Source organism: Oncorhynchus nerka, linkage group LG20 (assembly GCF_034236695.1).
Source record: "Oncorhynchus nerka isolate Pitt River linkage group LG20, Oner_Uvic_2.0, whole genome shotgun sequence".
In the NCBI taxonomy this organism is placed as follows: Eukaryota; Metazoa; Chordata; class Actinopteri; order Salmoniformes; family Salmonidae; genus Oncorhynchus; species Oncorhynchus nerka.
Window position 1 is genome coordinate 42,717,079 of NC_088415.1, and position 25,114 is coordinate 42,742,192.

General features: G+C 47.8%; 1 protein-coding gene across 1 annotated transcript in view; it reads right to left on the reverse strand.

Annotated features, from left to right (window-relative positions):
* Positions 1-25,114, reverse strand: part of LOC115102687 (E3 ubiquitin-protein ligase HUWE1-like) — an 87,909-nt gene that overhangs the window by 11,975 nt on the left and 50,820 nt on the right. Inside the window, exons 43-74 of the mRNA XM_065006058.1 lie at positions 24,745-24,895; positions 23,412-23,466; positions 22,414-22,674; positions 21,933-22,113; positions 21,476-21,671; positions 21,012-21,179; positions 20,471-20,619; positions 18,451-18,517; positions 17,976-18,199; positions 17,327-17,538; positions 15,482-15,664; positions 14,454-14,620; positions 14,023-14,244; positions 13,405-13,506; positions 13,035-13,162; positions 12,637-12,796; positions 11,971-12,199; positions 11,446-11,624; positions 11,139-11,228; positions 10,764-10,970; positions 9,365-9,679; positions 6,441-6,651; positions 6,042-6,166; positions 5,564-5,787; positions 4,111-4,320; positions 3,744-3,928; positions 3,120-3,634; positions 2,972-3,051; positions 2,013-2,724; positions 1,678-1,769; positions 1,242-1,398; positions 469-604 (exon numbers count right to left, since the gene is read on the reverse strand). Coding sequence (XP_064862130.1) covers positions 469-604; positions 1,242-1,398; positions 1,678-1,769; positions 2,013-2,724; positions 2,972-3,051; positions 3,120-3,634; positions 3,744-3,928; positions 4,111-4,320; positions 5,564-5,787; positions 6,042-6,166; positions 6,441-6,651; positions 9,365-9,679; positions 10,764-10,970; positions 11,139-11,228; positions 11,446-11,624; positions 11,971-12,199; positions 12,637-12,796; positions 13,035-13,162; positions 13,405-13,506; positions 14,023-14,244; positions 14,454-14,620; positions 15,482-15,664; positions 17,327-17,538; positions 17,976-18,199; positions 18,451-18,517; positions 20,471-20,619; positions 21,012-21,179; positions 21,476-21,671; positions 21,933-22,113; positions 22,414-22,674; positions 23,412-23,466; positions 24,745-24,895 — 6,293 coding nt within the window. The remainder of the gene's footprint in view (positions 1-468; positions 605-1,241; positions 1,399-1,677; positions 1,770-2,012; positions 2,725-2,971; positions 3,052-3,119; positions 3,635-3,743; positions 3,929-4,110; positions 4,321-5,563; positions 5,788-6,041; positions 6,167-6,440; positions 6,652-9,364; positions 9,680-10,763; positions 10,971-11,138; positions 11,229-11,445; positions 11,625-11,970; positions 12,200-12,636; positions 12,797-13,034; positions 13,163-13,404; positions 13,507-14,022; positions 14,245-14,453; positions 14,621-15,481; positions 15,665-17,326; positions 17,539-17,975; positions 18,200-18,450; positions 18,518-20,470; positions 20,620-21,011; positions 21,180-21,475; positions 21,672-21,932; positions 22,114-22,413; positions 22,675-23,411; positions 23,467-24,744; positions 24,896-25,114) is intronic.

Genomic DNA, 25,114 nt, shown 5'->3' on the forward strand with positions numbered 1-25,114 from the left:
GGTTTATGGTTCTGGGGTTTGGGAAAGGAGACAAAGCTGAACGATGAATTATGTCTATGCTGTCTGACTATGTGTGATCTTTGCTATAAAGGATCCCATTTTGCCATTGTGGGGGGGACTCTCAACTTTTCATTAGTGATACTGAACTGTTGAAAGTCAAAATGCTATAGAGCTTATATAATTAAAGATGGACTTTTATAACTAACTGACTTGTGTGTGTGGTTTGCTCCCATGATTTGGTAAATAGAGGAAATTTCCACGACAAGAGTTTACCCCTAACCCCTAGCTATCCCAGAACTTCTCTTTTCACCTGCTAGAGAGTTTACCCCTAACCCCTGACTATCTCAGAACTTCTCTCTTCACCTGCTAGAGTTTACCCCTAACCCCTAGCTATCCCAGAACTTCTCTCTTCACCTGCCAGAGAGTTTACCCCTAACCCCTAGCAAATCTCAGAACTTCTCTCTTCACCTGCTAGAGAGCTTGCCGGCCTTCAGCCTGGCAGAGAGGGAGGTGTCCTCGGCCGGGGCATCAGGTGACTGGGCGTCGGCCCGGGCTCTCCTCTGCTGCTCCAGGTTGTACTCACGTAGCTCAGCCAATAATGTGCCTAGAGGAGAGGGGGGGAAGACCACCAGTGGTCACCAACCGGTCGATGACAAAGCCTTTGCGCACCAATTTTTTTTGTTTTTTTGTTTCGTGCTGTTGGCTGTAAGTGCAACTAATTCAGCAGCGCCGGGAAGGCAAAGTAATTCCAATTTTGAACCATTTCCTCGACCCCCCTCCCAAAAAAGCTCATTATTATGCTCACTCAGCTGTGCCTCACAAGTAATACAACAAATGATCTATTACCAGTGGGCTCATATACCTACAATTTTGAAATATAATTTCAAAATGGTCTGAGAATAACAACGTTGGCAGGGAAACTCAAGCATAGCCAATATGCAGTGATAATGTATTGGGCCTGTAGCCCACTGCACAAACCTCATTGCTACAGAACTGTTTTTAATTGGTTAATGCTGCATAGGCATAAACTTAAAACATATTTTTGACTCTACTGGGCATTTAAGTAAAATATTGACAATGAAACAAACGCACCCATTGGTAGTGTCAGCTATCTCAGGCTTTGAATAAAAACACATTGAACGTGTATTGAGTAGTCTACTGACGCATCTGTTTGCAGTGTGTATCCCAGGTGTCTAGCCCATGAGGCTAGTAGACAGCACGGTGTGTGTGTGTGTTTGTACCAATCTGTTTGCAGAGTGTGTATCCCAGGTGTCTAGCACCACTCAGCAGCAGACGGAGCACAGTGTCTCTAGTGGTTCCATCTCCTCTGGACAGCTGGAGCAGGATGTTGGCTGCATCCTCCAGACCCTCCTCTGAACACGAGTGACTGGTCAGCACCTGGGAAGGGGAAGAGTGTTATTCATTAGGTTCCAAACAGAAGAAAACTGGCTGAAACCGGGAGGAACTTCCTAGGCTCTGGTCAAAAGGAGTGCACTGTAGGGGGAACACGGTGCCATTTCAGACACTGCAATGAATTGACCTTTGTGCCTGGGCACCTGAAAGTGACTTGGTGTAAGTTTCCCTAACTGTTACACCAACACATGCATCTAGCCACATAGAGAGCGATTAGCTTCAGCAGTTAGGGAACCCGTGTTTGTTTTAGTGGTCATTCAGTACCTCGACAGAGAGCTGTAGTTGTTTCTCAGTGAGTCCAGTGGAGGCCAGCTTGGTGTCACTTTCAACACAGAGTATGGTCGCTCTATGCTTCCCTGTCGGGACAAAACACACGCATCAATACTCTCTTCCGCTATGGTGCGTTACCTTGTAGGGCGCACGTAGATAAACATTAACACACCCCTTAGTATTGCTCGATGGGTATTATTTGCTGTATATTATGTGGGAGCAGCAGCGCTTGTAAGACCATCTGGGGCAATACAGTTGATGTTTTCACATCCCACTCAAATAGAAAGTGATGTCAGTGTATTGCTTGTGAAGATGTTAGTTGTTCTTACCTGTGGCGCTGGCTCCAGTAGTGGTGGGTATAGAGACTATAGCTGTAGAGGTCTGGCCTGTCCCTGAGGACGAGCCCTGCGCTGTAGCCACTACCGAGGCCCCCGACACCACCCCGACGCCTGAGACCACCCCTACAGTGTTCCCCTGAACAGAGGCGGAGACAGAGCCTGGAGCGGCGACGGCTGCACCGATGGTGGTGGTCTGCGGTGTTGGGTGTCCGGCGGGGACTTCCGTAGCCTTATTATCGGGCAGGGCGATGGAGATGAGGGAGAGGAGACGCAAGAGCTTCTCGGTTAGCAGGGAGGAGCGTCGTATCACTGGGTGGGACAGCATATTCATCAGCTGGCCCAGAGGAGAAGCCTCCAGGCTGAACTGAGCCCCGTCTGCCTCCCCTCCCGCCCCCAGGGGAAGAGTCTTCATGGAGGCCTTGCCTTTCCTCGACACATTCATGTTGTCCAGCTTCACCAGCAGGTCCCAGAAGTCGGTAGAGATGCCAAGGGACTGGGGGGTGATGGCCACGCCACAGGCGCCCCCACCCAGGGAGTTCTGGGCTGAGGAGGGGGTGTTGGAGGAGGTCTGGGTGGATCTAGAGCCTCCTCCTGCTGTTCCGGTGACGATAGAGGCAGCAGCACACAGACGGGAGTCTAGTTCAGATGTGGAGGAGGAGAGCAGGTCCTTACAGCGCTGCTGGGTGAAGTGACTGGGGAACACCTGGAAATAGATAGGAGAGCAACACATTAGGTTAATGGCCTGGACTAACCAAGAGACACACACATTACATTGACAATTCACAATTTCCCTGACATTTTCAAACAAAATCTCTGGTCAACTGGCAGTTATCCATCAAACACACCATTCATAAATCAGCACAGAGTTTTTGGACCCCCAAGATGAATGACTGACAGACGTGAGCAGTGACGTGTTCACCACCCATCCAGAGTACGAAACAGTCTCCTACCTTGGCCAGTTGGATAAGAGTATCCAGTACGTGCCGACAGACCACAGGGGCAGCCTGGGGGTGGATGTGTACGGTCGACCCTCCTCCCCCTGCACACGTCATCCCCGCCGCACCCCCCTGTACCCCTCCTCCCAGGGTCCCCCCGGGCCCTCCTGATGTCCCCCCGCAGAGTGCCGGTCGGCATGCTTCCGTCCCGACGCCCGCTGGATCTGGAAAATGTTTGTACGGCATCCTAGCGCAGCGTCCATGGAAACGGACAGCCAAGAGAGCTGGGAGGAGCTACGAGACTCCACCCGGTTGAGAAGCTCCAGAGAGGAGGAAGAGAGGGAGGCGGAAGCGGTTGCTGCGGTCGTAGACCCTTTACTCCCTCCGTAACCTCCCTGACCGCCGGCAGTCCGCTTGCCTCTGGCGTCTTCCAGGCGGGTGGTCTCGACACAAACCTCACTCTCGCTGCTGCGCTGCAGGATGGAGAGGAGACTGCGGATGACCCAGCCACGCGTCTGTGAGTGGTAGCACAGGTTGCGGAGCACGCGGTGCAGACGGCTGGTGTTGAGTTTGGGTTCGTCTACGAAGAGGAGGACTAGGAGACAGGACAATGCCTCGTGGTCCAGGAGCAGACGACCCCGCAGACGCAGCAGAGAGTCCACACTGGAACTGGACGGTCTGGGGAGAGGACAGAGGACAGGTTAGATGGGAGCTTGTCATACACACACACTTTAAACAGACTCATCTCTCACAGACTTTATCCCCACACTGGTCCTCGCCCTCTCACCTGCTCTGGTTGGCCCCTCCTCCCATTTGGAAGGTCCCGCCTCTCTGCACGGCAAGGCGGGTGTACTGTACCCCTCGGTTGCCCCCCAGGCGGCTGGTAAACGCAGGCGACCTCAAAATGGCCGACAGGGCCGAGCTGGAACTATGGCCAAACAGCCTCTCGTGCATCAGCTGTCTCTGACGAGCCTGGTGATGTCAAATTGACAAAACATGCAATCATAAAATGACTCCATAATATCCCAGTATATTATGTAGCCGGAACAGAACTTGATAATTTTTCTAATTGTATTTTTTGAAGTTATTCTATGCAAGTTCACTTTTGTTACTTGGTGCTAGTGTGAAGTAAAACGTTTGAATCTTACACTCACCTCCTGCTCCCGGCGCAGCGCGGCGGCCTCGGCGGCGATGTCCGGGGGCATGACAGCCAGCACGCTGTCCTCCATGTCTTCTAGGACGGAGCGCCGCAGCTCTGAGGGGAGGGTCTGGATGAAGGTGACGGGGTCCAGGGGAGTGTCGCCCTGCGTGGGCTGCTGGGACAGCTCTCTACGCTGCTGTTCAGCACGTTGTTGGGCCAGGACCTGGGGAGAGGAGAGACCGATGAGAGTTTTTTAACTAATGATCCCAATTTTGAAAACACGTATTAAGGCTTTAAAGCATTCATTAAGTCTTCCTAAGTCCACACATAGAGGCTTCAACAGCTTGAGTATAATGGAAATGTTAGGTGTTAGACCAAGATCACTAAATCTTCCCCTCTCTACACTACTCATAAGCATGTACACTACATGGCTCAAAGTATGTGGACATCTCATTCCAAAACCATGGGCATTATTACAGAGTTGGTCCCGCCTTTGCTGCTTTAACAGCCTCCACTCTTCTGGGAAGGCTTTCCACTAGATGTTGGAACATTGCTGCGGGGACATGCTTCCATTCAGCCACAAGAGCATTATTGAGGCCGGGCACTGATGTTGGGAGATGAGGCCTGGCTTGCGGTCGGCGTTCCAATTAATCCCAAAGGTGTACGATGTGGTTGAGGTCAGGGCTCTGTGCAGGCCAGGCAAGTTCTTCCACACCGATCTTGACAAACCATTTCTGTATGGACATTGCTTTGTGCATGGGGGCATTGTCATGCTGAAACAGGAAAGGGCCTTCCCCCAAACGGTTGCCAAAGTTAGAAGCACATAATCGTCTAGAATGTCATATGCTATAGCATTAAGATTTCCCTTCACTGGAAGTAAGGGGCCTAGCCCGAACCATGAAAAACAGCATCCACCAAACTTTACAGTTGGCACTATGCATTGGGGCAGGTAGTGGGTCTCCTGGCATACCCAAACCCAGATTAGTCCGTCGGACTGCCAGATGGTGAAGCGTGATTTATCACTCCAGAGAATGTTCAATAGCGGTTAGCTTTACACCACTCCAGCTCGGCATTCGCATGATGATCTTAGGCTTGCTCCTAGACATTTCCACTTCACAATAACAGCACTTACAGTTGACCGGGGCAGCTCTAGCAGGGAAGACATTTGACTAACTGACTTGTTGGATATGACGGTGCCACGTTGAACGTCACTGAGCTCTTCAGTACGGTCCATTCTACTGCCAAAGTTTGTCTATGGAGATTCCATGGCTGTGTGCTCAATTTTATACACCTGTCAGCAATGGATGTGGCTGAAATAGACGAATCCACAAATTTGAAAGGTGTCCACATACTTTTGACCATGGAGTGTATTTAAGCTAAGTTTTAAGCCCCACATAGATCATTTACAAGACAAGTCATAATACATAAAAGGATGATTATAAGGGTGATGTATTTTCGTTCCTCACCTCCTCCTGTATGGCGGGTGGCAGGGCAGCCAGGAACTCAGGGCTGACTTCTGTGACGCCGGGTCCTCCTCCCAGTACGGGGGCAGTGGTGGAGGGGAGGGTGGCGGCGGCAGGGGGGCGTGCTGGGGGTCGGATACCCAGCTGGTTCTGGAGCACCTCACGACGGATATCCTCTGGAAGAGCTGCCAGAAAGGATGGGTCTACACCCTCTGGTAGACTGATGCCTGGAGGGGGGTGAGTGTAGGGCTCTACTGTGCATGACGTAACACAAGGGTGGCCAACTCTCCCCTCTGGAGATCTACGGTGTATGCATGCTTTTGCTCTAACAATCGAGGTCCAATTAAGGTCCTGATGAGCAACAGGTGATAAAAAGAACCATGTGTTAGCATCGGGTTGGAAAAAATGTGTTCTCTCCAGGAGGAGTGCCCACCACTGAGGTAGAGGGGCCAGAGAAACCAGCCAATGAGACTCTCCTTACCTGCCAGTGGGTCCTCATCCTCATTGCTGGTGGATGGGAAGGGCTCTTCCTGGATGGCCTGGGATTGGCTGTCTGCGCTGTCACTCCGGGGCATGGTCTCTCCAGGGGAGGAGGCAGAGGTGGAGCTACAGAGGGGCAAAGCATGAGCGAGGGAGACAGAGAGCTCATCTTCCCCTCAGAGTTCCTGTCTAGATCACATTAGATCTAAACAGATCACATTGGTATAAGTCATATGTTACAGTAGTAGCTCCATCTCGCCCTCTGATAGGATAGGTATAATTTTGTTCATGTTTGATATACACCTATCCAAATATTTTACATCTAGAGAAGTGCTTATGGGGTAGGAGCTAGGGTTCGAATTTGGAACGTATCGTTAGTATTGCCCGCCAAGACCCTCACCCTGACTCCCCGTCTGTCTGCCTGGCCGTCTGTCCACCGTCTCCACTCCCTGACAGCTCCTGTGGCAGATGGACAGCCTGGGTGGGGTTGGGGACGGGCTCTTCCTGCGTGGCAGAAATGGGGCTACTGGTATCCATGGGAGACCCTTCCAGTAGTGACAAGCCCACCGCTGTAGGCTCAGCGGTCTCCACGATGTCTGGACTCAGGGAGGCTGGGCGGAGAAGATCGGGGAGAGGAGAAGAATGAGTGAAAGAAGTGGGGAGGAAAATGTGGGAGAAGAGGGGAGGAGAGAGAAGAAAAATGGTCAGTTAATACACTAAACAACTATGCATAGTCTGACGGCAACAAAGTGGTTGCATGAACACATATGCTCCGTTGCAAAATCTACACTAGCACGACACTTTGAAGCAATGTGTCGTTAGCCATGATTAGGGCTTTGGCAGTCATGACATTTTGTCAGCCAGTGATTGTCAAGCAAATAACTGCCCTTCTCACAGTAATTGACCGTCAATTAACAAACCCATTTACCATCTCCTGGCTTCCATGCATAGCCTACAAGTCACAAATGCAAACCTTTGGAACATCTACATTTGATAAAGTCTAATAAATCCAGGTAATATAGCCTACACCGTCACAATAAATCAATTATCTATTTTAGACGAGTCTAAAGAAGCATGATATGAAGAAAATGTAGTCTATTTCAGAAGAACAGAATAGCATACACTAAGTTGTCCTTATGTTAGGCCCTGATCTGGCTGTGCCAAATGGCTGTGGGCTACACTAGTTCATTTAGCAGACAAGATTTGCTTCGAATTCTGTGGCATTTTATAGTATGAAGAACACAACTGAATAAAATAGAAAGTATATTTTCTCCAAACGATGAAGAAGTGGGCACATGCAGCTATTCTGCGTTGAGCTGTTAAAATTAACAAAGAAACAGCTTCTCCTATATGCTTAATTTAGAGTTAATTATGCAACTTTGGTTGTGATACAAACATTGGGCTAGGTGTTTTGATTTTTAATCCATTCTCAGGCTTCATGATCCGACTAATGATGATTATTATTTTTACCCCCTTTTCTCCCCAATTTCGTGGTATCCAATTGGTAGTAGCTACTATCTTGTCTCATCGCTACAACTCCCGTATGGGCTCGGGAGAGACGAAGGTTGAAAGTCATGCGTCCTCCGATACATAACCCAACCAAGCCGCACTGCTCCTTAACACAGTGCCATCCAACCGGAAGCCAGCCGCACCAATGTGTCGGAGGAAACAGTGCACCTGGCAACCTTGGTTAGCGCAAACTGTGCCCGGCACGCCACAGGAGTCGCTGGTGCGCGATGAGACAAGGATTTCCCTACCGGCCAAACCCTCCCTAACCCGGACGACGCTAGGCCAATTGTGCATCTCCCCACGGACCTCCCGGTCGCGGCCGGTTACGACAGAGCCCGGGCGCGAACCCAGAGTCTCTGGTGGCACAGCTGGCGCTGCAGTACAGCGCCCTTGACCACTGCGCCAGAAATTAAATGAAAGGCATGAGCTCTGCTTAGTTTTTTGCTTAGGCTGCACACACTTCACCAGTCTCATTCACAATTTGACAAGCACTTGAGATAATGCCTCAAATTTCCCGGCGGCATCCCCTTTGTGTGGCCGTAATGCACTCTAAAAAAATCCATGCCTTTTGCTGCCAGTGGCCATTGGGCTGAATGAAGATAATAATTATAATTCCCCTCTCCCGGCTGCGTGCCCTGAAGCACTGCTCACTCACATGGCTCAATTATCATTGGCCAATGTCCGTCACATGATCCGGTCTTTCTCACAGGCTACAAGTGAAGACAGACATCGTGGACGCAACTGCGTGTGTCCTTATCCAATTCCGTGGTGCATATTGAAGATATTGAAAGAACTGTCCACATTTACTTTTCGTCAGCCAACAAGATGAATACGTCTAACAAACAGCAAAAGCACTAGCCTATGTCAATCTACTATCCCCCATCGTACAAAAGTTTACCTATTCTGTTCTGTGAGAAATAAACATTCCAAAAGGTTATACGCTAATATTGTCACCCATCAGACTATTCTTGATTAACATTGTCTTTACATATTATAAATAATATAAATGTGAAATTTGAATGGACCATTATGCATCCGTCTTGAAACTGGCAGAGGGAAAAAAATACATATGCACTTAAAGGGATGGAAGACTCTTTTCCCGTGGTTTATTTTCATGCCAGCCAGGTAGGCTATACTCCTGTTGTAAAGAGAAGCAATGTGCTTAATATTAGGAAAGTTGGGAAATAAATATAGTATGGCTAGCCTATAGAAAGCTGATGGGATCCTCTTTTTAAAAGAGGCCATCACTCTGTTTTTTCACATAATTGCATAGCCTATAGAAATGTTGCACAACATGAGCTTGTGGGCTCTCATGAAGTTTGATTAGATTTTCCATTTCATTTGCATTCATGTCAGAGTGATTAGAGGGACAATAGAGTGCTGAGTACCAGGCAGTTATCAAGTTTGGTAGGCTAATAATGACCATCAGCAGCATCAGAGCTCGGAGAAGCCTAATTACTGTGACTAACTGGTCACTTGGAATTTGACCGCCGTCATAACTCGTGACCGCCGGTGTGGCGGTAATACGGTCACTGTAACAACGCTAGCCATTATGGCTATATTTAAAAGGAGACCGCTTAGTCAACAGCATCACTGCAGCTACATGTGTGCCCTTACTGCTCATCAGTCACTCTGTGAAAGAGGGTGCATTCGTTTAGCTACCCTGGTGCCCTGGATGGATGAGACCAACGGAATGGTCTCAAATGTGCAAACTCCACCAACCGCTGCGCTGGGAAAGCTAAAACGAACACACTTCTTACAGTTTCAAAGTTAGTCTACCTTCCCTGCCTCCATCCATCGCTCCCCCTCTCTCACCAATAGTGGGCACCGGGGACATTTCCATCTGTGACGCCTCCACTTCGCAGGTCGGCCTATCGGATGCCGCCGCAAGGGCAGGAAGACCGGCCCCTGCCAGGGCGGCCAGTGAATTGGCATGCGACTCGGCCAGGAGCAGGTCTGCGATTGGCTGGTGGACCTGCTGGCTGATGGCAGTCTCCAGGGAAACCAGGGCCTGTTCGTGGGGGGCGGGGGTTGTGGGGGTGACCTCTCCTGAGGGGGGAGCAGTGAGGAAACCATCCGAGACCCGAGGGGGGTCCAGACACGACACACCACTGCCCTGGGCCTCACCTTCTGAGTCAGGGGAGACAGAACAGAGAGAAGTTAGACAGAGTACAGGAGTCCTAGGTTCACTTGACCTCCCTCTGATGGAACAACACACAGGAGGGATGAGTCAAACTAACTCAATAGTGAGCTATAGGTTCACCACTACAGTAGTTACATATAAAGTACAGAAACAGGTCCTACAGGTGTGCTAGTATTGGAATAGATTAAATAAGGGAAACTGGCTGGGGGAACCAAGGAGAGGTTTGGGGAGCACCGAGTTTGAGGGGTACAATGCTATCAATCCAAAGCTTATTTTTTCCTGGGTGAGATTGCTGAGAGTTGAGCAGCACTGAGGAAGGCAGTAAGTTGTATAGTTATCTCCCGTACGGGGCGCACTATCCTGATCCCCAACAACAACACAACTTACTACCTCACCACAGCACAGCCACAGAAGGGTATGGGTTCCACATCCGTATAACACACGCACAGAAGCACATTAGGTTGCATAGCAACATCATGGTGTAGCTCACTTGGTAGAGTAAGGCACTTGCAACGCCAGTGTTGTGGGTTCGAATCCTACGGGGGACCAGTATGAAAATGTATCCTCTCGTTACTGTAAGTAGCTCTGGATAAGAGCGTCTGCTAAATTACTCAAATGTAAATGTAACTACATTCTCAGTAAAAAAAAAATCCCCCCAAGGATTAGTTGCAGAGTAAGTGTCCAAGCCAAGATGTCAGTCCCGTGGTTTCCATGGTAATATGGTCGTCTTGGCGTTGCCGTGGGAAAGACAGTAGACTGTATAGTTATCTCCCAGATCTGGTGTGATCCTAAAACTATACAAACTACTACCTCAACCCACAGCACGCTACGCTGTGTCCGTCTGTCTGTTGGCTTCAAGAGGGTCCAGACAGAGGACACTTAGTGGGCCAGATTCCATTCAAACATGCACAGAAAAAAGACAGAAAAAGTGAACAGGAAGTTATCTGGAAAGAAAGGATTCACTTTTGCAAAAGGGTTAAAAGTTCACCTCAATCCGGTAAAAGCACTTGCACTCTTACAAAGAAATTATACTTAGTATAGTGTTCGCATTTAAAAACAAGGTGCCAGTACCAGCAGTGGTCTCTCCAGCCGCACCATTGACCGTCCCCAGTCCCGAGCCCTGTAGACTCTGCTCCCTGGCCTCCTCTCCCCCTGTCCTTCTGTCGTTCTGCTTAGCCTCCTCCTCCTCCGCCAGCTGGCGTCTTTTCTTCTCCCTCCTCTCCTCCAGCTCCTCGTCTCTCAGGGTCTCCAAGTGTTGCAGGATAGGAACCTTCACCACTGGGAATGAGAGAGATGGGGTTAGAGAGATGGGCTGGGGTTTACAGTGTGTGTGTGCGTGCATCTATAAGTCTTCATGAGTAACTGTATGAATCAGCAACAATGTGAGAATCACGGAAAATCATTTTCTCAGTAGTCCAACAGCAGACTTGTAGAAGACTGTCGTACCTGCTACACAGTCGTGCATGCTCTCAGCGTCCAGTACTTTACACTCATCAGTCCATCGGGTTAAGGCAGTGGGGATACTGGACAGAGTGCCTGGAAAGATACATATTTGAGATGAATTCAACATAATTCAATCAAAGCTTGGGCTCCCACCACAGACTAAGCACCTAGGGACAGTTTCCAATAGATTCAGCCTTGTTCTGGACTCCTACTCCAATGACAGTATTTCTTAGTCCAGAACTAGAGTTAACTTGGGTCTGGTAAAGAGGCCCATATAGTAGACTGGACTGGTGGACAGCGAGTGTCATACCTGCTTGTCCTCCGGTGCTGCTCTGCTCGTGGAAGAAGTCGTCGAGCAGCTCGTCGTCGGAGCGGGCGATGATGTGCACGTCCTCGTTGCCCACCAGGAGACGTGCGCGGCCGCGGGACTGCAGGGGCAGAGAGCTGGACAGCTGCAGGATGTCTGCTGCAGCACTGGGACCTAGCAGTCTGGAGGGGAGGAGAGAGAAGGCACATACACATTTAATATACAGCAGTTGATCGTCTTACAACACTGATACATAAACACTCACACACTTAACAATCATATTTTCTTCTAATGCACCGACATGAACAAACACTTTCAGAACCTATGACCGTAGAAATGTATACACGAGTACAGCAACTATAATCAATACTTTGTTTTTGAGGTGCGATTGATTTAGCATTTGGGGGAATATTCCATTGGTTCCTTTGTACGTACAAAATCAAAAGCTGCTTAAAATGTTTGACAGAATCTGACCCATGACCTAGGAAAAGTCCCATTCATTCATTCATTGTAGCATCTCCATCTCACCTCTGCAGGATGAGTGGAGGGTTGGGCTGTCTGTTCCCGGGGTAGTGGACGTGTATCGTGTGGCCCGTGTTGGCGGTGAGCTGGCGTAGTGTTCTCTGACTACGACCCATGCCCTGCGCCAGGCGGTTGTTGGTGCCAGCTCCGCCCAGCGTTAGGGAGCCGTGGTCGGCGTGACGCACCATCAGGGGGTGAGAGCTGGGAATGTTGCCTGGGGAGGGAGGGATGTCAGCTGATGGGAACACGATAAACAGAGAGAACAGTTGCAGACATTAGGGGGAAACGTAGTGACACAACCCCGTCATTCTACATACTGCTATATGGCTATTATAATATAGGCTACGTAGCTATTCGTAAATCTATGTCTTTAGTGTTAGTTGTTCATTAGGATAATCAAAAAAAAGAGACAACCTACTTTGAGAAATCAGGGCCCGTATTCATAAAGCGTCTTAGAGTAGGGGTGCCAATCCGGGATCAGTTCGGTCTTTTAGATTATGAATATATGGACAGGGGGAGCTGATCCTAAATCAGCACTCCTACCCTTGAGACGCGTTATATATATATATGGGCCCAGTTCAATAACATAGAAGCTGCCTTCTAAATCTATCCATACATTCAAAACAAAGACTATGAAAAACAAAGAGGAATAAAAACACCAATATGACTCACCGGTGGTGGAGAACATGTTGTCAAACTCTATGATGAGGTCATCGTCGCGGTCAAACCTCTCGAAGCGAATGTGTGGCGCCGCGTTGATGTCTGGGAAATCTTCATCCAGCTCCATCTCCGAACCTTCATCGTCATCATCCTCATCTCCTTCTTCATCGTCCTGAGAAACAGAACATGGCATATTTAGACAATTTTTTCTTTCTTTACACTTTATTTTTTCCATTAGAAAACTAATTTTAAAGTTAGTAAATGGATACCATTCGAATGTGACCAAGCCGGTTCGAACCCAGGTGTCCTGTATAATAGCCCGCTAAGCCGGAGCCAATGCAAATCCTCACGACTCAGACAAGGTAACTGAACACAAAAAAAACTCCTTCCAGAGTCTTCAAACTCTTCACCTGATCCTCCTCCTCTTCCTCTTCTTCCTCCTCCTCTTCGTCCTGGCTGTCTTCTTCATCGTTGCTGCCACTGGAGTCCTCCTCCTGCGTGTGCTCCTCATCCTCAGGCTCCAGGATGTTCATAGAGTCTACGGTAGGAGAAGACGGAGGGGGGACAGTGAGCGAGACCAAACCACCCAACACACTTGAACTCTTTTCACCCTAATAACCCTATTTAACTAAATAAAACAAATTAAATAGATATTTCATGTATTTTTTACGACAGAGCCACGCCAAGCTGTACTGTGCTGGCTAGGTTACGCATACACAATAATTGTCAGAACCATGTTGGAGGACAATGTAAAAATAAAATATCAGAACCAGCACTTACCTTCTCGGTTGGCCTGTAGAGTAGAAGCCTGACTGATATTGGAGGGTGCCTCATCCATCAACACGTCCTCTTGTGATTCATCCTCACCACTGCCACGTCCCACTGAGTTACAGAGCAAACAACCAATCAGAAACAAGATGATGTACTGCATGTGCCCGCCCCTTTCTTCTTCACTTCTACACCATCCCATTTCACTCTGATGAGTCCAGTGGTGTATTCAGACAGGTGAAACATTAAAGTAACATTTGTTTTCAAAGTTTATATTCTGTTAACTCGTACCCAAAAAATGTTATTGACTCCTATACTCATGTGACCAAAGCGTAAATCCGAGAAAAAAACACTAACAAAACCCAACTCAAACTTCTCTCAAATGATTGCCAGATTAATGAGCTGGCCGGTCAGTGGTCTACAATAATTAATTTTTAAAAAAATGAATAAATCGGTCACATTTAATAGAAATCTGGAAAGACATTTCCTTTTAGAACGTTGCAGATAGAGATTTAATAGAGGTGAAATGAGACCCCAATTCTGTTCTAGAAAATGCTTTTCTAAATTGAACAGTTTGTAACGTTTCACCCTTTTCAACAGACGCCTGGATTCCAGACGCCCTCTGCTTACCGATAATGGAGCTATTGACGGCACCAGCGTCTCTCTCCAACAGCTCGTCTATCAGATCCACCAGCTCGTTCTCCACCTGCATGGCCGTTGTGCTGAGCACCTCCGGCTGACCAGCGATGACTGCCGTGTCTCCCTCCGTCTCTCCATCCATCAGGTCACTGTCTGTCCCCTGGACCCTGTGACTGCCCTCCACCAGAGTCCCCTCAGCCTCACCAGAGTCACCTGCAAAGAAAATGGATTCAGTGAGATGAACAGTAAGCCAAGAACAGTCTAAATGTGAGTTTCCTATATCCCTGTGGTTCTGGGGAACATGTGGGTGTCTGTGTGTAGTGTGTACATATTTGTTACTACTACATGTGTGTATGTCTACTGTGTGTATGTGTTTGAGTGCAAACGTGTGTGTGTGTGTGTGTGCGCATCACCTGTGGTACCTTGTGTGTTGCTATTGGAGTCCCTGGCGGCTCCCACAGTGTCGTGCTCAGCCTTGTTCTTGCTGGATCCCCCCTTCCCTCCAAACAGGCTGCTGGGCTGGTTGACGATGCGGGACAGAGTCTCTAAGGGCTTCAGCGCTGCATTCACTGTGTTTGCCATGTTGGGACTGAGATAACAAGTCAATGGTGAGAAAAACATTTCCTTTTTATTTATTTTACCCCTGTTTTCTCCCCAATTTTGTGGTATCCAATTGGTAGTAGTTACAGTCTTGTCTCATCGCTGCAACTCCCACACAGACTCGGGAGAGGTCGAAAGCTATGCGTCCTCTGAAACACAACCCAACCAAGCCGCACTGATTCTTGACACAATGCACATCCAACCCGGAAGCCAGCCGCACCAATGTGTCGGTGGAAACACCGTACACCTGGCGACCTGGTCAGCGTGCACTGCACCCGTCCCGCCACAGCAGTCGCTAGTGCGCGATGAAACAAGGATATCCCTACCGGCCAAATCCTCCCTAACCCGGACGACGCTGGGCCAATTGTGCGCCGCCCCATGGGCCTCCCGGATGCGGCCGGCTGCGACTGAGCCTGGGCTCAAACCCAGAATCTCTGGTGGCACAGCTAGCCTTAGAACACTGCGCCACCCGGGAAACCGAGAAAAACATTCTCAATGGAAGGAAGAGATAAGGAGACATTCAGCGATTTGACCACAAGATAGTTGAGAAAATATGAAATCTATGCAAATCTAAGCAATGCGACGTCACAATAACCAATTGGGGGGAGGGGCTCTTAAGCCAGCTTTGGCACCGTGCAAGACAAGCTACCAGTCAACGTGCTGTTTTGCATGCTGTTTGGAAGAAACACCCACAGGGGAAGATCTCCCTGATGCCTTACTATAAAGTAGTAAGCAATGTGAATCCTCTAAGAGGGTGAGTAAGGGGTTTGAGAGGATCAGTGGTGTGTGTGTGTGTGTGTGTGTGTGTGTGTGTGTGTGTGTGTGTGTGTGTGTGTGTGTGTGTGTGTACCTGGACAGATCGAGGCTGTGCGGTACTCTAGCCAGGTCGTTGACCAGTCCTTTCTTGAGGAAGAGGCGTATGATGTTGTTCATGCCGTTGTGCTGCGTCTTGGCTGCTGACGTGCTGTAGAAGCTAGAGGTGGACGGACACGACTCCATGATGGTGCTGATGATGCACATCACCGCCTGGAGCCTGGGGGGAGAGAGAGAAAAATGGGGAGTTTTCAGTGAAGCCTAAGCACACAGGGACAGATAAAATGCATAACGAATGCACTATGAATCTGTCCATTAGTCAAATACATGATCAATTTCAACTTTTGACACACATCAAAATGACAAATAACGGATGGTAAATAATAAACCCAGCAAAAAAAGAAACGTCCCCTTTTCAGGACCCTGTCTTTTAAGGATAATTCGTAAAAATCCAAATAACTTCACAGACCTTCATTATAAAAGGGTTTAAACACCGTTTCCTATGCTTGTTCAATGAACCATAAACAATGAATGAACATGCACCTGTGAAATGGTCGTTAAGACACTAACAGGTTACAGACGGTAGGCAATTAAGGTCACAGTTATGAAAACTTAGGACACTAGAGGCCTTTCTACTGACTATGAAAAACACCAAAGGAAAGATGCCCAGGGTCCCTGCTCATCTCCGTGGAGGGATGAGGACTGCAGATGTGGCCAGGGCAATAAATTGCAATGTCAGTACTGTGAGACGCCTAAGACAGCACTACAGGGCGGACAGTGGCAGACCACGTGTAACACATGCACAGGATCGGTACATCCGAACATCACACCTGCGGGACAGGTACAGAATGGCAGCAACAACTGACCGAGTTACACCAGGAACGCACAACCCCTACATCAGTGCCCAGACTGTCTGCAATAGGCTGAGAGAGGCTGAACTGAGGGCTTGTAGGCCTGTTGTAAGGCAGGTCCTCGCCAGATATCACCGGCAACAACGTCGCCTATGGGCACAAACCCACTGTCGCTGGACCAGACAAGACTGGCAAAAAGTGCTTTTCACTGACGAGTCGCTGTTTTGTCTGACCAGGGGTGATGGTCGGATTCACGTTTATAGTCGAAGGAATGAGCGTTACACCGAGGCCTGGAGCGGGATCGAGTATGAGGTGGAGGGCCCGTCATGGCCTGGGGCGGTGTGTCACAGCACCATCGGACTGAGCTTGTTGTCATTGCAGGCAATCTCAACACTATGCGTTACAGGGAAGACATTCTCCTCCCTCATTTGGTACCCTTCCTGCAGGCTCATCCTGATATGACCCTCCAGCATGACAATGCCACTAGCCATACTGCTTGTTCTGTGCGTGATTTCCTGCAAGACAGGAATGTCAGTGTTCTGCCATGGCCAGCGAAGAGCCCGGATCTCAATCCCATTGAGCACGTCTGGGACCTGTTGGATCGGAGGGTGAGGGCTAGGGCCATTCCCCCAGAAATGTCCAGGAAATTGCACGTGCCTTGGTGGAAGAGTGGGGTAACATCTCACAGCAAGAACTGGCAAATCTGGTGCAGTCCATGAGGAGGAGATTTAATACAGCTGGTGGCCACACCAGACACTAACTGTTATTTGTGATTTTAACCCCTCCCCCGCTTTGTTCAGGGACACCTTATTCCATTTCTGTTAGCCACATGTCTGTGGAACTTGTTCAGTTTATGTCTCAGTTGTTGAATCTTATGTTCATACAAATATTTATACATGCTGAAAATAAAGTTAGTTGACAGGGAGAGGACCTTTTTTTTGACGAGTTTATGAGCCCCATGGAAAAAAACATTGGCTTAATTGTTTTGAGACAATTATGATCTCTCTGCCCTGCCCAGCCCACTCCCTCACCTGGCGTGTTTCTCCGTGCCCTCTGCCATGGCCAGCGCCCGGCTGAGTGCGGCCTTCACCTCATTGACCAGGGCCACCTGTGCATCGGTGCCTGTGCCAGCGGCTGCCAGGCTGGCCAGGAAGAGGCGTGCCAGGGCTGGGGTGTCCTTGTCCTCAGAGCTCTGGGTGTGGGGCAACAGGTGGTCCAGCACGAAGGCTAATACACTGCAGTCCTGCAGGGGGAGAGAGACAGAGAGAGCAAGAAGGGAGTCAGGACAACAAGTCTTATACTCAACATATTACAAATATAGAGCAGTACAGTCATGTAGCAGAGGAAGAGATGGACCCCTGGGTGAGGAGAGGACTGGCGCAATGTATTGTACATACCTCTACAGAAATTAAATACATATACAGCACACAGAGAGAGGACTAGAGTCAGGTCAAATAGAAACAACACAGGATATATTCCACATTTTCTCTGAGGTTGGAGTAGTGGCTATGGCAATACAGGGAGGGGAAGAGAAAAACAGGAGTTTGTCAACATCGTGTTTAAACTCCTCAAAACCTTCGAGCCCTTGAGGCAATTTGTGCCAAATGTATTACAGTAGTAAAACTCTACATAGATTGTGAAAGCTGGACGTTTTGCCCAGTCCATGTAGAACACCCCTACCTCCTTGATGAGCTCAGACTGTCCGGCCGTATAGCAGTAGGATGCTATGAGGGTGGCGATGCCCACGTAGGACCTGACCAGCTCTGCCAGGAGACGCAAGATGGTAGAGGTGGGCATCAGGGGCTTGGAGGCCTTAGCCTTGGCCCCCTTACCCTCCTCTGAGCTGGCTCCCTTCTCCCCCTCCACCTCCTTCTTCTCCTCACGCATCTCCTCTGGAGTAGAGGCTGAGGGGAGAGAGGGTGGGAGATGGAGGGAATGGAAAAGAGAGAGAAGAGAGTTAGGATCGAGCGGGGGGAGAGAGGTGTCTAGGAATGTTACAACATTGATGGGGCAATTGTGACAAATCTCCATTTTTTTGTTTAAATACACTATATTGTATATTAGCATCATACAAATTGACCAAACTAAGGAAAGAAGTGTATTGTAAAAGTACCAGTGGAAGCTGGAGGTGAGGAGGAGGGAGGGAGGGTCTCACCTTCTCCCTGGGGTGTTCCAGACTGAGAGGAATCAGCTACCGCTCCATCTGCAGAAAACACCTGGGGCTGAGAGACAGGAGGGGGAGAAAATATGACCTACAATATATCTAGACCAATACAGCAGCTTTCAAAACATACATATCAATGTTTTGATTCAAGACACTCGCACTCCTGGGTCCGGTTCAAGAAGACAAACATTTTGAAATGGAGAAGTTTCACCTGAACTTGTCCAACAAGAGCACAGAGTCCTGCATCGGACCGGACACCCACTCGTGACCCACCCACCCCCCAAAAAATCAGCTTGTGGGTGGGAATGAAAACATTTCTCGCGGTTCAAAACAATTATATTGCGGGTCAGAAACGTTTAAAAAAGAATATATTTCTTCAAAACCAGCAACTTGGAATTGTGTTGCGAAGAGAGTGGAGCAGGGAATTGTCCATTAGTAGGCCCATTTGTGTGGTGCTGAATGAAACACTCCTAATTTGTCAGAGTGCAGAGCTTACGTTGTTATCTTCCGCCACATAACAATACGTTGCCAAGTTAATTTTCCCTGAGTCCATAGCGCACGCGAAAATGGGTTCCTTTTTTGGGGGGCGGGAGATGCACTTGATTCAGCAGCCCTAGCGCTGGGAAGGCAAAGCGGTTGCATTTTTAACCATTTCATGTGTCTGAAGGCAGAACTCCGCCTACCCAGCAGGCCCAGAGAGCAAATCAAGTGCACCTATAGGCCTACCGCTAGCCAATCAGAAAGCTCAGATCACCGTGTCTGCAGTTTCCCAGAACCATAGAGTAAAACCAAGCCTTGAACACGCAGCAGAGTTTGTATTGAGATGTCAAAACTTCTAAAACCATGACTAGACTCAAAGAATACAGCAAAGAGCTGCTGTTTTGATGTGTAGCCTAAGTTTGTGTTTATGTTGTTATTCAGCACTGTCAACACTTTGTTCAACAGTTTTATAAGCCATAAAATGCACCGTCGCTCCTTCCAGTCACACTACAACCAGCACTGCAGCCGCAATCAACGAGTACAGCAAAGACTGTCAATAAACTTGCGTTGTTATTATTTAGCGGCTTGTGTCTTTTTAAATATCGAGGAATATTTCACGTACTCTGGTCATAGGAGTAGCAACATGAATTGGTGCATGAGGCTGAAATAATGCTGCGCGACTTAAGTTTCGTTATTAACTGGAAGACTGTGTCCCCTTTTCTCAGTGGAGAGAGGGGGATGGTGAGTCTGGGGAGATGCAGCCTCACCACTGCTCTCTCCTTCCCCTCAGGCTGACCATCAGATGCAGGCCATCAGTCCAAAAAAAAAAAAAAAAAGTTCTCACTTAGCTGTGCCTAACTATTAACAGTGTGATCATATATATATTTTTAAATATAATATCCAAACGGTCTGAGAAGAACAACGTTGGCAGGGAAACTCAAGCATAGCCAATGCTATGCTGTGATAACGTACAAACCTCTTTGCTACAGAACTTTTTTTATTTAGTTAATGTTGCATAGGCCTATGTTTTTGAAATTATGTTAAAAAATAAATACATCTGAGCAGGAGATCTCGGCTTGCATTTTGACTCAGTGATATGGACTCCAAGTTGTGATTAGTCCAGTTAGTCAAAGTTTGAGTTGCCTACTAAATAAAAGGCAGCTCCCGGGTGGCGCAGCAGTCTAAGGCACTGCATCTCAGTGCTAGAGGAGTCACGACAGACCCTGGTTCGATTCCAGGCTGTATCACAACCGGCCGTGATTGGGAGCCCATAGGGCAGCGCACAGTTGGCCCAGCGTAAATAAGAATGTGTTCTAAACTGACTTGCCTAGTTAAATAAAAGGTTAAATAAAACAAATACAGATATTTTAGCAACCAATAGGAATAATTTAAGTTTTAATAAAACGGCCGAAAAACCTACCCATATCTTTTGTTTTCCCGATGCAAAACGTTTTCGCTACCGTGTACCCTACTGAAACAGGACCATGACCAGAATGACTCTTACAAACAGCCAGCCAGACATGACACTTACGTTGATATGGAAAGCGGACTGCGAGTCGAAGTCACTGCCCTGTCTGGTGAGTCTGTACTGCTGGTAAACGTCGTCGCCCACATCCTGGAGGATCTGACACAGGTCCTGCCCCCCGGGCACCGCCACCACACGCTCCTCTGGACGCTCCGCTACAGGGGAGACTTCACACAGTAAGCTAGACTTCACACAGTAAGCTAGACTTCACACAGTAAGCTAGACTTCACACAGTAAGCTAGACTTCACACAGTAAGCTAGACTTCACACAGTAAGCTAGACTTCACACAGTAAGCTAGACTTCACACAGTAAGCTAGACTTCACACAGTAAGCTAGACTTCACACAGTAAGCTAGACTTCACACAGTAAGCTAGACTTCACACAGTAAGCTAGCAGTAAGCTAGCAGTAAGCTAAACTTCACACAGGTGTAGCTACAAGGCAACATTGACGTTAAGATCATGTGGCTCCATGACTCAAGAGAAGACAGGATGAGAGGACTTCCGGGAAAGACTAATCGGGATAGAGTGTTTGTGTGAGGGTCTTACCCTCTTCAGGGGCGTGGTAGGCGGCCAGGGCATTTAGCATGTCATAGATGACCTCTTTGATGGTGTCAGGGATGGGGGGCAGCGGAGACATTTTGAGGGGGGTGGTCTTCACTAGCTGCACCGCATTGGGCCCCTTGATACGCAGATTCTCAAACTCATCATCTGAGGCTGAGCAGAGGAAGGGAGAGAAACACTTCGAGCAACCATGTACACGTTTAACGTTTAATCACAGTCACATTGTTACGTTACACTGTAAAATAGGGAACTAGCCGAGAGCTATAGGTGCAAGAGGGTAGTTGAATGGCCACAGGTCTGTCCGAGATGTATACAAAAGTGGTTTAATAAAGATTTGGTCACCACACCACGCTGCTTTGCATGGTTCTTCCAGCTAGATAGGCCTGTGGCCATTTAACTATCCACTTGTATAAAATATGGATTTTTCCCATGAGAGTATTTTAACGTACCCGTACCAGCTCCGCGAGGTGCGGGCAGGGCGATGCGGACGCAGCTGTTGGCTGTGTCAGCGAAGCAGTCCGGGTTCCGGCAGGCGGCAGGGCCCAGAACACGCAGAATGTAGTTGATCTCTCTGGAGCCTAGGGAGCCTGATACCACACCTGACGTGGTGCTGCCCGCCCCGCTGGTCACTGCTGACCGTACCACCTAGAGAGGGTAGACAGAGGGCACTGTCACTCAGTGCAAAACCCTAATGGCTATATTGCACTACATTTTAACACGGACTGGGAGTGTCTCAACAGTCTAAAATGGGTTCCTATCCATTTTCCTTTAGCTCCACTGATCAGAAAATACAGGAAATAGTAAAAATAGCAATGTGTTGGAGCTTTCGCCTGTCCATTTCTAGGAGAGGACTGTTGAGATGCATGCTGGGTAGGTATTAGCGAGGGAGGGTTTAATATCCAGTACCTTCTCCATGGTGTGTCGTAGCGTGGCGGGGTCCTCTATGATGTGTCTGAACAGCAGGGTGACGAGGGGCGTGAAGCCGTTGAACCCCGACCCCTGCGTCAGCCCCAGGATCATCCTGGTACTCTTCAGCTCAGCAAACATCATGGCGTAATGGTGGGTCCTCGTCAGGCGCAGGCATAGCCTGAAAGAGAAGAACACACTTTAGTTGTAGAGGGCTTTTCGTCACACTAACAAAATATTCCAGAAGTACATTTTAGTCATGTAGCAGACGCCCTTTTCCAGACAGAGCGACTCAGTCAGTATATCCAACTGATGTTAGGCAGGCAAAAACAAACAGAAGAGTCATTGCAAGTAAACCTTCCTACAAGATAGCCACTGTCAGCTAAATGGTCTAGAGCTTTTCATAACAATCAGGACACTTTTAATAACAAAAAAAAGATTCAAGAAGAAAACAAGAACCATATAGAAGTAAAACAGGAACCTTAGTGTGGCGTGGAGGGTGTCTGGGTCCACAGGGACACTGATCATGGAGACACAGGCTCTGATGAGCACTGTGGTCATATCCTCTGTCAGGCCCTGTACCACGATGGCTCCTCCTGTCCCGGTGCGTTCCGATGTGGGGTCCAGGGGGGCTGCGGGAGGGGGGGCGGGGGGAGCAGAGGGACCGGAGGAGGACTCTTTTAGTTGGGGGTAGCATTGTCCTCTTTTGGAGCACTCATCTCCACGGCTACTGGAGCAGAGTCTGAAAGAATTAGAGAGGGGGATGTTACTATGGTACACAACTATAGAAACGGTCTAATGACATACATACACACACGCTACCGTATCAGAAGTTTGGGGCCACTTTAGAAATTCTTGTTTTAGAAAGGCAATTTTTTTGTCCATTAAAAAATATCAAATTGATCAGAAACATAGTGTAGACAGTGTTATTGTGGTAAATGACTATTGTATTGTAGGAAACAGCTGATTTATGGATATCTACATAGGCCCATTATCAGCAACCATCACTCCTGTGTTCCAATGGCACGTTGTGTTAGCTAATCCAAGTTGATCATTTTAAAAGGATAATTGATCATTAGAAAACCCTTTTGCAATTATGTTAGCACAGTTGAAAACTGTTGTTCTGATTAAAGCAATAAAACTGGCCTTCTTTAGACTAGTTGAGTATCTGGAGCATCAGCATTTGTGGGTTCGATTACAGGCTCAAAATGGCAAAAAACAAAGTACTTTCTTCTGAAACTCATCAGTCTATTCTTGTCCTGAGAAATTAAGGCTATTCCATGCGTGAAATTGCTAAGAAACTGAAGATCAATTACAACAATATGTACTACTCCCTTCAAAGAACAGCACAAACTGGCTAACCAGAATAGAAAGTGTGAGGCCCAGGTGCACAAACTGAGCAAGAGGACAAGTACATCAGTGTCTAGTTTGATACAGACGCCTCACAAGTCCTCAACTGGCAGCTTCATTAAATAGTACCCGCGAAACACCAGTCTCAACGTCAACAGTGAAGAGGCGACTCCGGGATGCTGGCCTTCTAGGCAGAGTTGTAAAAAAAAGTAATATCTCAGACTGGCCAATAAACAGTGAGAGTGCAGTTTGTGGCTCCAGCAATGGCTAACAAAAGGTAAAGAACACCTGCACACTTCACCTTTAGCTGAAAATGTGCTCTTATGGAAGTTCAGAATTCATGCAGATTTTCGCAGCTTTTTGTTAAAAATCGCGCAACATTTCAGCGCCCTGCTATTCATGCCAGGAATATAGTACATTCATATGATTAGTGTGTGTGGATAGGAAACACTCAGACGTTTCCAAAACTGTTTAAATCACGCCTGTGCCATTTACAGAACGTGCGTTTCCGTCGAATAGTGCATGAAAATCGGTTCACTGAAAATGGAAAAATATATTCTTCCGCGCCGACAGGCAATTGTTAAAAGAGAACAGAATTACATAGAGCCGAGTTTTGTGTCCCCGCCCAGATTTTGGTTCGACATTTTGAAGAGAGCATTTTCTCCCTAGGCAAGCTATTAATTTCACTTCGCCTCCTGAGGATTTTTATCGCTTATTAACGTGTACTAATACCTAAAGTTGCATTACAAAAGTATTTCGAAGTGTTTTGTGAAAGTTTATCGTCGACTTTTTGAATTTAAAAAAATTACGTTACGTTATGAAATGCTAATTTTTTTTCTTTACTCGCGACGGAGTCGTAGTTCGATATCTAGGCTATATATGGACCGATTTAATCGAAAAAAGACCCTAAATGATGTTTATGGGACATCTAGGAGTGCCAAGAAAGAAGCTCGTCAAAGGTAATGAATGTTTTATATTTTATTTCAGCGTTTTCGTTTGCGACGGCGAACGCAAAATCTGTCGTTTTAAGTGAAGTTGCAGTATTTTGAGGGTGCATGGTATCAGACAATAGCTTCTCATGCTGTCGCCGAAAAGCATTTTACAAATCTGACTTGGTGGATAGATTCACAACGAGTGTAGCTTTAATTCAGTATATTGTATGTCAATTTTAATGAAAGTTTGAGGTTTATCAACCTCCATGGTGGCGCTCTTGAGCATTTCTGCTGATTGTGGTCCCCACTTCGGTACCACGTCCTTAACAAGTTAATCTACCGTATCTGCTTATAAAACACGGGTTGTGCATATCACTAAAACAGTGTCTCCCATCTAGTAGGCCATTACATGAGTGTCTGTTTGTCTCCTCTGCCTTGCCCCAGTCTCCCTCCTCCCTCTCATAAACCAGTTTGAGGCTATACTGGAACGATAGCTCCTCCCATCTAGTAGTAGTCGGTCCAGTCATCACCTGGGTCTGTCTGAGTCTCCTCTGCCTTGCCCCTGTCTCCCTCCTCTCTCTCAGAGTCCGTCATGCTGCCCGTCTTGGCCGGCTTAGGAACGCGAGGCACTCTCTGGACCGTGAGCATCACCGGACGACGGTTACCCGTCTCCTCATTCACCTGGAATAGAAACATTAGAAGAAATCTGAGAAAGGAAATGGTTTACCAGACCCAAATTAAACCCATTACTGAACTGAAAAGCACTTTCAATGAATACTCTCCTTTGAGCATGCTTTTAAAGACCAGGATTTTTTTTTAAGTATTCACAAAGTCTGATGAATAAAATAAATATGTTTCACTGTTTGTCGACTCAGTTCTTTTGTTTGAGTTGGAGTGGCA